The sequence below is a fragment of the Mizuhopecten yessoensis genome, unplaced genomic scaffold, assembly GCF_002113885.1.
Source record: "Mizuhopecten yessoensis strain PY_sf001 unplaced genomic scaffold, ASM211388v2 scaffold3091, whole genome shotgun sequence".
In the NCBI taxonomy this organism is placed as follows: domain Eukaryota; kingdom Metazoa; phylum Mollusca; class Bivalvia; order Pectinida; family Pectinidae; genus Mizuhopecten; species Mizuhopecten yessoensis.
In genome coordinates this window covers 230,940-245,259 of record NW_018404871.1, presented here as the reverse complement: position 1 = coordinate 245,259, position 14,320 = coordinate 230,940, and the positions used below count along the sequence as shown (strand labels likewise).

The 14,320-nt window shown below is 35.2% G+C and overlaps 1 protein-coding gene across 1 annotated transcript in view; it reads left to right on the top strand.

Annotated features, from left to right (window-relative positions):
• The window catches only part of LOC110446965 (kinesin-like protein KIF21A), a 137,696-nt gene that overhangs the window by 18,022 nt on the left and 105,354 nt on the right, over window positions 1-14,320 (top strand). Inside the window, exon 3 of the mRNA XM_021492312.1 lies at window positions 12,403-12,445. Within this exon, the coding sequence (XP_021347987.1) occupies window positions 12,403-12,445 (43 nt within the window). The remainder of the gene's footprint in view (window positions 1-12,402; window positions 12,446-14,320) is intronic.

The window sequence follows — 14,320 nt, the reverse complement described above, 5'->3', positions numbered from 1 at the left end:
ATGAACTATTCCAACCTTTGAATTGGAATAGTTAAAATGTGTCTTCAGGGGTGAATGGGTTAAACTGTCACATCACTGGCCAACTGAGTATTTCATACTTTACATGTTGTAGGTAAAACATATTGGTATATAATAATATTGATAATAATTTGAGGTTCTTATATACAGCTTTATCACAACCTGGTTCGTAGGTCATCTCTAAGCGGTTCACAAATTATAATCCGTGGTTATAGCTCAACTCCCTGGGGAGCATACAGCCGTTGTTGCCATTTCAGTGCTCATAGCTAGCATTCAACAGTTCTAGCACTGCCCAACCACATACTCATTTACAGCTGAGTAGACTGGAACAAGCGGAGTAAAGTATCTTGTTGAAAGATACAACCCAGTGCCGTGACGTGACTCGAACCTGCACCCCTTCGGTCACGAGCCCGGCATCCTACCACTAGACTACTGTGCCTCCAATCTGTCTAGCTTTTAAGTTCACACCTTCATATATGATACTCATAGATAGCAAGCATTTGGTACCGTAGATAATTATCAATTGTAGACAGTTTGTGTACCTTTTTGTTACATTTGGGAATGATATCTATTTTGCTTTGAAAATCACTTCAGTAATCAGGATTTTATCATGTACTATATATTGTGCTAGTGGAAAGTCCATGGGTCAGTGGGGAAAATGGTCGTAATGGGACAGAGCTAGGGATAGGAGGGCTAATCACCAGGCCTAGGCATGGGCAGGCACCTATAACAGTAAATACGGTAGTCATGATCCCAAGAAATTGAGACTTTGTGAATGAGGACATTTTATTGTCAAAGCTAATCACAATTTATATAGGCCAATTACAGCGCAAGTAAAAGATAACTTGGTCCAGGAAACAAGATGATTTCTGATACTTTTTCCCTTTGTAATAGTTATGCATAAAAGGAGGCTAGAAACGTTTAAAACCTGGTGTTAATACCCCAAAACAGCGTGAAAAATGCGATTATAAGGGACAAGTGCACAGAAATGACAGAAAACAATATTCAACCTCATAAATGCCCTGCAGATGTAGTTATTTGGGAAAATTACTTAGAATGATAGTTTGACTGGCACTTTCGAGGGATGTGGCTTTTATTATGTCAAATACCTCTATGGAGCTCGGTGACCTTTTAACAGGACCAAGTAGGGAAACCAAGATGATAAAACCAGTCTTGTGTTCATTCTAATTTAGAGTGTAATTAGGCCTTCAGTAGATAATGTACTCTAATAATCTACATTAGAACAATGAGGAAATCCAAGTTGGTAATTGACATGTCTATAGTAGATGAGGTTCTCCCCTGGAGATACATTTGAACCCTTCCAATTCAAAGGTTGGAATAGTTCATTATGAAATTTCAGGGGTGAATGAGTTAAAGCTACAGAGGTGGATAGCTATGTGTGCTGACAGTCACATCCAATCAATGAACTACCATCGATTGGTGAGATAATTCTGGTGGAATCAGTTCTAAACCTCTGGCTGACATCATCCTAGATTCCTGTTACAACAATGGCCTGGGTAATAATGTAGATAAATTATGTACATACTGCTTCTAAGACCCTAGACTTGCTACCAGCCCCTAAGTTTTTATGAAAAATTTCTCAACTGCATTTTACTACTAGCTTATATTATCTCCCCCTAGTTTAGAACTTAGGGTCTGGTCAAATCTGGAAAAGCACTCCCCGGAATAGTGGCGAGTGCAGACAGGCCAACCCCATATTACATTACTGAGATCATGCTGATTTGATTCGGCTATTAAGATGTGGTTGGGATGTGACCAGGGGCAGTTTTATCACAGGTGGTTGTTGGAGTGACTTCCATCAGGTGGATCAGTCTGATAACTACACTATACTGTCTGAAGCTATTACCCAGTAATTGTCATTAATAATTAAGTGAATAGTGATATATTGAGATGTAGAATTGATGACTACAAACTGCTCCTAGGAGTTCCATGCAGTTTCGTTATAAGAGCTTATCCTTATGGAAATAGTCTTGATTTTTCCAATTCGGTGCTTTATTTTCCAAACATTTGAGATAGTACAGGTACCTGTCAAAGAGAATTTACCACTAGCTATTGTCACAACTCAAACCCCCTGATGAAGAAAAATAAACCAACATTATATTGCACACAAAAAAAGAAAGAAAAAAAAACCCAGGATATTTTTCCTATTTTTTCAATAAGTATTTCAAGATTTTGGAAAACTTAGCGGACACGAAGTTACTGTATTGAAATACATTCATGTTTAGTGCTTGTGTATATTCCAAGCTGTATTCAAAACCACTGCTTCTAATTTGATGTTTGTCAATCAGCTTTATTTGTAAACACATATGAGAACTATGTTTATGTTATTTGATCTAACATAAATCAGCCGGTAGACAAAAACACGATGTAAATGAGACAGCTAGATTGCGTGATATAATGGAATGCACCGACTTTTTTCCCCGTTTCAATAATCAATTATATAAATATTTATTCAATATTTAACTCGCGTTCAAGGTAAAGTAAGTTTTATGAAAGGACTATGTAAATTGAGAAGTTTTTCCATTGACACTTCATTATCATGTTTTTGCATGTTGGTGGTTCATCACGCTAGCCAGATCAGATTTTGTTGTTAGCTTAAGCTTAGAAAAGACTGACGTGAAATTCATTTTAAAATCTTTCATGCATAACAAAAATCGTTTTTAATTATTTTGTTCGATTTTAATTGAACAAATAGCTAGGCCAATTACTGAAAAACTATACAAGAGTTCGTAAATTTTGTAACAGTTCTTATTGAAAAGTCTGTTGTTCCATTATTGTCAATAGACCTTGAAATATAATACCTTATAAAATATCATACTTATGATTTGTGAAAGGGGAGCGTGGTGTATCCTAGCCATGTAGCTTTACTATAAACTAATAGTCACTCGCGTGGCAAATTCTAGTGTAGTATTTAGTATGTGGATCGTAGGAAGTCTGGAACGGAGGTTAACACTAATCGATTTGTCCAAGACGGGATTGTCAAGACTCAATCGCACAACGTTTATGGACAAGAATCTGTATGATTATATTAGTCTCAGTATAATTTAAAGGTAGTGTTGAAATACATATGATTAATAAAAACTCTGGGATCAGATGATTAGTTAGATAACTTAAAACCCCAGAAACACTGCCTTTATCAATGCACTGGTATTTTAAGCTGCAGTAACCTTACTGCGGCAGACATATGAACTTATCTATGTAATGAAAAATGATACATTCCTGTCCACTTGTTTAATTACAAAAGATAAGTGGTATGAATATCTTAATACGACAGAAAGAACAATACGAGCAATGTCTTTATATTACACACTGGGTATTTGATAGAACACGACCACGCCAAGATCAGCTGACCCATATGTACAACTGTTGTGTCCTTGTTAGATGGCCCAGCGATAGACATACCACAAGGGTATCTAGACATACCACGAGGGTATCGGTAATACACTATTTTTGACATGGGTTTAATGGTGTATGTATGGTAAATTAACCATTGCTTTGACTGGTAAACAGTGTTATGATTGGTATAGCCACTCATTATGAACGGATCGAAAGTCTTACACTCTCATTGTATAACAAAATGTAAAATATTTTAAAGAATAACATTAGTTTTGCAAAAATAATAGTGTGAAATACCTTCGTTTAACTGTTAAAGGCAATAAATTACCTTAATAAGGGCAAAAAATAGGATGGAATTATATTGGAGTTCAAATATCAAAAATAAGCCTAAATGATTGGGAAGCTCAAGTGTCAGTATGGAACTCTAATATTTAATACAGGACTTTCTTCTTAAGAAGGTAATTCAAAAGTCAGTCAACAGGTGTCATTCTAATAATTACTTGATACCAATAATTATTGAAAGTTGAAGTTTGTAGCTTAATTTAAAGTCTAGAATTGGTGAAATTCAAGTCACAAAACATTCATTTTTTCAAGTTTTGAGTTTAGGATTCCATATAGATATTTTACATCATAAATCAATGATTCTTACTTCAATCTATATACAGAAGTAGTTGTATCTATAAAGGTATTATTTCAGATGTGTTCAGGTGTGGTGAGAGATTTGGGACTTGACCTGAAATGACCCAGAATTTTATGACAGATTCAGTGAACCCTGACGGACTCACTTCCTATAGATGTAGGAGATAAGTCTTGTGTACAGAATCTGTGACCGAATCTATGTAACTTAACTGATGATAACCAGGGTCTAACCACAACTACAGGCCAGTGTTAAACTAGTGTAGACAGCTGTTGGGTTTCTAAACAGGTAGCCGTGCACAATTGTATCGTTTACCAATATTCATGAAAGAATCGTTTATATTAAATTATTACAAAATATTATGCACGTAGGTAGTAAAAATAATAATAATAATTTGAGGTTCTTATATACCGCTTTATCACAACCTAGGTCCTAGGTCGTCTTAAACTTTATCCCAAATTATTATCTGTGGTTATATATAATAAGGTAGAGAGTTTTAGGAAGAAAGTTACTAAGTGAAACCTGCCTTCTTTTATTTTGTAAAAAACATTGGACCTTTTAACTTGATGTGTTTCTAGAGTTCAAGCATCATATATTAATTTGAAAAAAGTTTTGAAAGGTGAGAATTTAGTAATAACATGTTGTAATGTGTATTATATGAACTCATTTTACTACACGTGTATATAATGTACAGTACAAAGTGGTGTAGGATCAAAGATGCACACACTTAAAGAAATGAAATGTCACATCTCCAGGTCTAGACTTTTATGTCTTTTCCTGGCTGGATATATAAGCTTGTTTAATGGCGTGACTTTGATTTTAATGTCTACCTGCATAACAAATCACGTGTATAAAGTGTACTGGTAGGTGAGTGTTAGCTAGATAATGAGTACTAATATAAGGTCGTCATGTGGAGCTATGATAGACAACAATGAAAAGTGACTATGTAACCATCTATGCACCAATATATCATGCTTTATGTAATTATCAAAATGTGACATTAATAATAATATACAGCATTTGATATAGCGCCCTATCTAGATACCATACGCCACTCTAAAGCGCTTTACAGTACATAGATATACAATTAATACAATTAGCATATACATTAATCAATACAATTTTTGAGGAATTCGCAGGAGCTGCGTTATCAGGCACTGACTACTAGTCCTATGCCACCTGGCTACTACCTCCCTATGTGTGTATGCCTGCGCGTGTGCTGGAGATGTAATGTGTTCTGTTTTGTAGTGGGACCGTGCTTCCAACAGCATCATTTATAGTGCCACCTCACTTGAATGCTACAGCACATGTACAGATACCACAACATCCACTCCAGACCAATTTATACTCCACCTGGGTTTTTGGGAGTTGTGTGGGCAGGAGAAAAACACTTTCTCTGAATATCCATGCATACAACAACTTTGGGGATCGAACCACAGCCGCCTGCGTGGAAGGCCGGAGTGTTAACCACTCAATCAACCGCCCATACATTAAAAATTATGTTTTAGTGTGTTTGGCCATGACTCGTCTTCAAGGATCCTTGTACCACTGCCAAAAAACTGTAACAAAGTATAGGAAACTGTTTTTTCCGGCGTGACTATTGCTTTGATAAATCATTTCTGAAAAGGAAACCATGAAAATAATAAAGATGAAATAAACAACATATAGTCAACAAATAGTGTTCGGAATGTGAAAATTTAGCGGGGCTAGACCAGGATTCGAACCCAGGACTTCAGACTGTTATACTACCGCTCTAACCGACTGAGCTAGTGCTAGGTACCTATGGTCAACAAATGTGACTGGGCCCAACAGTGCTACAGTTATGCACAGACGGAAGTTTAAAGGGGAGGTTTTACTGTGTAAATGAAACACTACAGTGCAGAGGGACAGGGATCCTTAAAATAAACAGTTTCATGTTTAGAATCGATGTTATTGTTACTTACTGTTTTATTATATACATTTAATGCAAGTGTTCATGCTATGGAATGGCTGGAGGATAGTTGTTTATGATAGTATTTCATTTCTGGACATATATTTACACAGATGTGTTTTTCTTCCCCCACATTTATATGTGATCGCACAACTCCTCAAATGATTGTTGGATTATGACTTTTACAAGACAGTAAAAATATTCCCTGTTTAAGGAAATTGTGTAGGAATTTTGAAAACAATTGTCCAGTTAACTTAACTCATTCACTCCTGAAATTTCATAATTAACTATTCCAACCTTTGAATTGGAGGAGTCAAATGTGTCTTCAGGGGTGAATGAGTTAATACCTTAGTATGATGCTGTTCCTATGTACATGTTGTGTGCGAGTGTCACAATGTGTAGGATAAAGTAAACCATGTTATCTACTGGGAAACTGAAGATTAGACAAAAAAAGTCTGTTCACCAGTCGTGCCTGACAGACTTACACTACCTCAGTCAATCCCTCCAGGCTCTCCGAGGCCATTCAGGTGAAAACCTGATAAAGACGGGGGCAAATGGAGCAGAAATAGCTGACAGATCATTGTTGTAGGGTGCATCTGATATCACCCATCCCAACCTCTCTCATACACACGCCACATCTACAACACCGCTACGATTACCCAGCTTCACACTCGAATTCAATTTTGAATTAAGCTTTTTATTTTGAGACATAAATGCTGTGATGAGTATTTTTTGTTCAGAGTGCAAAACGTAATTGTTTAGAACATGTTGAATATTGTTTGATGTATTTTGGTGATGTTTTAAGAAAACATTTCATTTCATCGCTGATGTAACAGTACCAAGTTAGGTAAATTTGATTGACAAAGCTACAAATTTTACGACTTTTCACTGTATCCTCCGAAGTGTAGTTAAGGCATCTGTATTGCACACCACGTCTTTTTCGTTCCCACATAAACGATTAAGTCTTTATTTAAATTTGATCAAACTTGTGATTAAGGTCTCCCTGTAAAATTTAAAGTGAGATAAGATCAAAAAGCTGCCTAGGATGAGTCTTTAAATTCAATGTGATGATTTATTTGACGTAAATAAAAACGAAAAAAATATCTAGCTACAATGAAAGGTCTAGCTAGTGCAGCGAGCATTCTATTGAAACACCATGGGAACCCCTGTATTTATGACAGTTACTGTACTTGCATTCCCAGATTTATAGATGCTTGTAAATTAACAAAACCTTGAGGGAATTCTTATTGGGTCTAATATTGGTAATAATATTGGTAATAATCTGAAGGGCATGAAATGCATTAGTGATATCCAAGACAAAATATTACAGGCACATCGGTAGAAATTATGTCACAAACAGGAAATATCTGATCAGCAATGGAAATTTTGATTTATTTTTTCATTGCTTTGTAAGGAACGCTAAAAGCATTGCAACATTGGGAGTTATCACTTATTTGTAACATTAGACAGAATGAACGAAATTTGTGTTTCTCACTGTACACAAAAACACCAACTGCCACCCTTATTGGCTGTGATTCCAGTTAAAACATATGGACATGCATTGGCCTTGTGTATACAGAATAAATCACATCCATGATTTACATTCCTTATTTAGCTCGGCAGCAGATGCATTTTATCGGAGCATGTCTGTCTGTAATCGACAGACAAAACAAGCATATGCTTTTATTTGCACACTAATGGAAAACTAATTCCTGGGTGAATGTTAACTCATTCACCCCTGAAGACACATTTGAACTCTTCCAAATCAAAGGTTGGAATAGTTCATTTTGAAATTTCAGGGGTGAATGAGTTAAGCTGTGGTGTGTGCGTACAGATGTTGAAAGATTTACTGCAGAATGCAATCGGCAAAATAATTGAGTAAAATGGAAATGCATACTTGTTAGACAACTGTTCAGTAAACTGGAAATAATGATTTACATTTTTCTGTCATTGTGCAAGTTCTCAGACAACATTAAATGTAACTTCACATTGACTAACTTGTTCATGCATCCCACTGAACCGAATGTCCTGACAATGACCTTTACACTTTATGGTCAAGCTGAACTATATTTTGGTGCTTAATAATTCATGGTCTTGTGCCCCACCCGTACAAGTTTTTGGTTCGAGTATATGTTAACCCCCTGGTTTGTATTAATCAATTCACCCCTAAAATCCCATTTGAACTCTTCCAATTCAAAGGGTGGAGTAGTTCATTATGAAATTTTAGGGGTGAATGAATTATATTAAAAAAAACTATGATAATTATTTTGCTGACTGCAGTCCTTATTCATGGTCAATGTATTTCTTATACATTCAAAATTTCTAAACTCGTCCATTTTAACCAGGTGCAACCATAAAATTTACTGCAATGAGTTAATTTCTTTTACTAATCTTCCACCTGGCCTGGGATCAAAATAGTTTAATACACTGTTATTAATTAAATTTTATAGAGAACACTATATACATATAGGGGCATTGTTTAAACATACAAACTTTGAATTGTATTTTGTATGCCCCAGCAAAACAAATGTGTGAAGTGGAGGAGGCACTAAGTGTTTGGCTTTTTTGTCCTTGATCCCTCCATCCATCTGTCCATCCAACATGGTAAAATTTGTATTTAGACTTAATGGTTAGCTGCATTGCTCCAATATACCAGAAATCTTCATATATGGACACATCATGAGGAGTACTACTCCATTATTTCAAATGTAGGTCACTGTGGCCTAATTCAATGACTTGGGTTAGACAAAAAACCAAAGTTAACTCATTCACCCCTGAAATTTCATAATGAGTTTTTCCAACATTTAAATTGGAAGAGTTCAAATGTGTCATCAGGGGTGAAAGAGTTAATGACTCCAAGCTAGTGCCCCTATACCAGAGATCGAAATTCATCAAACTTGATACATGGATACATCTTTGGAGTACTACATTGATACTGGTATATATAGCTAGTGTTAATCATTGTGACCGGTATTTTTTGCTTCATTGACAATTGACATTGGTAACCCTTTGAGTTAAGCTCCATCCTTAGTTTAAACTTTGTATTTAGATTCATTTCCTGTAGCAATTGATGTAGTTTTCAATGGACAAGTCAGTGAGTGTATAGGGATACATTATTGTTACTATGTAGTGGTTTGTCAGTGACTTTCGTACATCTGCATATATATATATATATGTGACACCTTAACCCTAGCTATCACCCCTATGTAACTTTAATAAACTCTACCATAACTTAATATGGATGAGTCCATTATGGTCCGCAGTGTTGAAAGGGTTAACTCATTCGCCCCTGAAGACACATTTGAACTCTTCCAATTCAAAGGTTAGAATAGTTCAATATGACATTTCAGGGGTGAATGAGTTAAAAGACAGTGTGTCAATTTCGGTCTCATTTTCTTGACAGCAATGACCATATATGGTGGTGACCACAACAGTTTCATATCTGAACAATTTCAAGAGGTCTAGATGTTTCCAATGTATTTCTTACACTTTCCCTAAATGACCATAGCTGTTGATATGACGTTAAACAATACTAAACCAACCTTACACTTTCATCACCTTTATACTGTATAATAAACTATGTCACACTTGGGTAATGTGTATTCTAGGGACAACGGTCCAATAAAACGTGGTTGACAAATGTGCTGATATTTTGTAAAATGTAATTGTGCTGTCAGTTGAGAGCACACCTCCACTCCAGGTCATACTCATCAGATGATGTCAGTGATTCTTCCACCTACTTTCCACAGGGCCTATTTCTTGAGACTTTTGTAAAAATCACATAAAAAAAGCATGAATTTGGGAAAATAAAGTGATTTTTGCCTTCATTTTTGGAAAATAAAGCAGAAATATCTAGGGGCATTTATAAGGCACCAATATAATTCACCTTAAGAAAATCTCGGGATGTCATGGCCACCTTTATTCCCTGAAGATTCTTTTGGAAGTTTCTCTACAATATCTCCCTTCACATGGTTTAGTATTGCATGGTCTACTGGATTATTCTGTTGGCAAACCTGAACCACAGAATCAGGACCTGTCCATCTATCACAAACAAACTGTGTCTGCTGTAGAAGGAGGCTGATGATCAGGGTGTCGGGGTAATGGTAGGGGAGGTGTCTTGTGTTGGAGCCAGAATGGCGACCAAAGCTGGGGGGATCGAGTGATAGCACTGCACACTGTCAATTAATCCACTGGGTTTCAACGGTAATTAGGAACTTAAAACAATTAACAGGAATCGGAAACTTCTCAGAAAAATCTCTTGAGATAATTTAGATTGTTTTGTGTTATATGAAATATCACTTGTATGCAGATGGTTTTTCTCAACAATGTCAGTATGTGTTTGTGTGTGTGTGTGGGAGGGATAGAGTGTTAACCATGTCTGCTGTGTGTATCCTGATTGAGTAGCAACTTCATTTTAATAACAGATTTCAATTCATAGCAATTTGTCAAACAATGACACAAATTTGCACAGTATTTCAGGGGCATTTAAATGTTTTGCAGCATTTTTTTTATTTTTTTTATTTTTTTTTATTTTCAGAAAATAGTTTGAAAACCATCTTCAGTATTGATAAAAACTTCCTGATAATAATATGAAACCTTAAATGCAAAACAGATGCAAATTAAAAAAAAATCAAATATAGTAGACTAAAGATTCAATTTTATAGCTACTATATTTGATTTTTTTAAATTTGCATCTGTTTTGCATTTAGCCTTTCAGCCCTATGTAACTTTGATACACTCTACCATGCATTTATATGGATGAGGCCATTATGGTCTACAGTGGTGAATTAAGCAAAGTTTTTTTTAAAATAATTATAAATTCTGAAAATTGCAGGTAGAATTTTGAAGACTAAATATATCATATTACACTTCACATAACAATGGTTCCTGCTCAGATATAAGGCCCCCCTTAGTGATTTTAGAAATGTAACTTTCTGGAATCCATGCATACATGTAGGTTTGTTTGCTAAACAACTCACCCTGTAACATTAGCACGAAGCTGCAACAGAAAATTGTCTCCTGATATATTAACCATCGTATGTGTACTTCAAGATTTATATAAAGCTGCTAATTTTTAATCAGGAATCCAGCTTCAGATTGGGATAAAGACACCATGTTGTTCTCATGGTCGGAATATAGTGTTGTTTGAAAATACATCTATCTAAGATACCCCACTTGTCATTTACTCACAGTTCTGGGTGCCCTTAATACTTCAAATATTGTACTTTCCTATAAATCTAAAGGAAACCTAAATTATTGCCGCGGTGGCTAAGTGGTTAAGGCGTCTGACAATCTGCTACCACTAGCCCTCCATCACTGGGTCGCGGGTTCGAGACCTACGTGGGGCAGTCGCCAGGTACTGGTCATAGGTTGGTGGTTTTTCTCCGGGAACTCAAGCTTTCCTCCAACACCAAAACCTGGCACGTCCTTAAAATAACAATACCTGTTATAGGACGTAAAACACAAACAAACAAACAAACTGAATTATTGCCAAAATCCAGAAAACCATTTTAATTGGTTATATCTATAGTCATGATTGGAAGTCTCACCTACTTGGTCACCATAATGTAAAGTATTTGTTATATATTCTGTCACACTTTGTTCCAGCTACTGAGTCATCATTGATGGGGACGTTGACCCTACAAACATTTGTATAAGGCAGATCAGGGTTCATTTCTCGGGATCAAAGTATTCTATCATTTGTATTAATTAGATCTGACCTCATCAAGTATAAATAACTATAATCATGACCAGGAAGATTTATTGTAAAAACAATAGTAAAATATAACAAGGTTATGATCATTTCATTAATAAATAATCTTGTAATAACAGAAAGGCTAAATTAAATTAGTACTTAACAAGTTCAGGATAACACTAATGTTAAAATCTACACTTTGAAGATTTGTTAATCAGTGATCCAGATAGCTAGAGGGCACAGCAATCTGATATCTGATAGAAATGCAACTATTAATATTACCTGTTGACAAGGCAAGATGTTACCGGAGGTCTCTCATAAAAACATTCCAGTCGAGATGAGGGTGATGTAGTGTACTTTTCATTCATTCACACATTTATCACAACAATCAATACAAATTTCATACGATACAGCATTTTAATACAGTTATCGCGTTCTGAAATCAAATCCAGCGATAATGGAGACAGAATTTTTATGTGAGTCATATTAATTGTTGAGCACGGTGCGATTGTAATGTAATAATATGGCGTTATCAGTGTAGAATTCTTGAATATTTGTGATATAAAAAAGAAGATTTAAATGTGATATTTTTATCAATTTGTTCATTCAAGGTTCAATCAGTGTGACTGAGGTAAACATAAGATTACCTCAGTTTATTATGGTACAGAGTTATTCCTGTCCAAGGATGGGGTCCTTCTTACCAGATTATAACCCGTGTGTAAATGTCAATTTTAGCAACTAAAAACTTTTCTTCTCTCTTTTCAGGTGCTTTGACGGTTACAATGCCACAGTTTTCGCCTATGGACAGGTAAAGTGTTTCAAGTATAGCCTCACTATTTCACCTCTGTACAGTTTAGTCCTCACTTGACAGAAGTAGACCTATAATAGCTTTCATGCCTAATACAGTAAGAGACAGGAAAAAAATAAAACCAATCGAAGCATGAGATTTAAGCTGTATACATAGGTATTGTTCTTTGAGTGGTAATGGGCTGAGTTTCCATCTGATTTAAAATACACTGACCCAGTTTTCAGGGCGTTTCAGTTCACAGTAAGTTGTTTGTGTCAAGTTTCTTTAAACTTATATACACTTACGTTTGTCATATTAACGTACCCATTCACAAATCAACATGCAACACCATCATACTTGAGTGAATAGTGATTTATACCATGGAAAATTACCTGTATACGGAGAATAGCATTATAAATTGAATTGACACTTTCAAAAAACATTTTTTTTTTTTTTTTTTATATGTTCATTGACAGGTACTTTTCATTCAAATACTGCTTCATGCTAAAAGTTGATTGAAAGATTGATCAAATTTTCCTTTATATAAAATGTAACTCATTCACCCCTAAAGACACTTTTGAACTCTTCCAATTCAAAGGTTGGATAAAGTTCATTATGAAATTTCAGGGGTGAATGAGCTAATTAATACAAATAAATCAATTTGATTTCTGAGAAGTTTAACTTACATGTAATTCAAAAGGTAATAACAAAATCATTTTCTTTGGTATGTTATTTGTAAAGAAAAATGGTAAAATTTCTTTAAATGATTGCATCAGAATCCGAATTGGTATCTTGTGGGACAGTCTATCTGCAATAGGAACATTGACTCCTTATTATTTCACTGTGGACACCAAACTCATGCCATGAATAAAATATTTTTCTTCTTCTGAAGAACCTCCTAGCTCTCTATAGGTAAACAAAGCCTCTGTGAACACAACATGATGTATATTAATAGAGGCTTTTATATGTTGTGGGTTTGTACTGACAGGAGAGATTACCGATCATAACCTCTATGTTTTCATCTGCCTAACCTACGGCCTTCATTAAGCGTGACAGGTAGATAATTTGTGCGTGTTATGATATTTAGTCCTGCCACAGATATTTAGTAGTGTCGCACACACAAATGTTGGTGGTCACCGGTACACACACAATTTTTACTGTTATGATAATTACTGGGCTCCTTCTTCATATCTAATGACTGTTAAGTGCCATCAGGCATTTAAAAATGTGTTGTATTTAAAAAGAACTGGTAAAGTTTCAGTGAGATATTCTCATATTGCACACTTCAAATACAATAGTCTCCTAATGTTTGTATAATTGTCTCCTTTGATACCGCCCAACAAAACTAATTTCAGTAATATAGGGTTGTGCTATTCTGAAATGAATAAGTATTTGTGTTCTTACAAAGGCATTTCAGTGTCTTTTGCATTTTCAAAATAGGTGTCTAGATCCAGACAGCAGTCATAGAGTAGAAACTGAAACCACAGAATCATTAAAATTAGGAAAATTTAATGACATAAATAAGGTACATGTAATAAAAGAAAATGTTTATTTAGGAATTCAATAGCATGAATGGGGGAATTTTACTAAATCACCACATTAATTTCTAGTGAAGTGAAGGCTTTTTGTGTACATTAATTTAAAATAAATCTAGATTAAATCTCTCATCATGGCCATTTTAAAATTAAATCAAAAGTTAATTTCACAAATCGTGTTAGCAAAACTACATCACAGCATCATTTTGGGGATCTCAAAACTGAGCTTTGTGGAATTTTCCATGGCCTGTGACTTCAATCTGTTTAAATTGAGAACAGCATTGAAGATTTCGAATCCTTTTAGTGGAACCAAAATGTTTTTGTGAAAAAGGAAAATGTCGATACCTATTTTTCATATTTT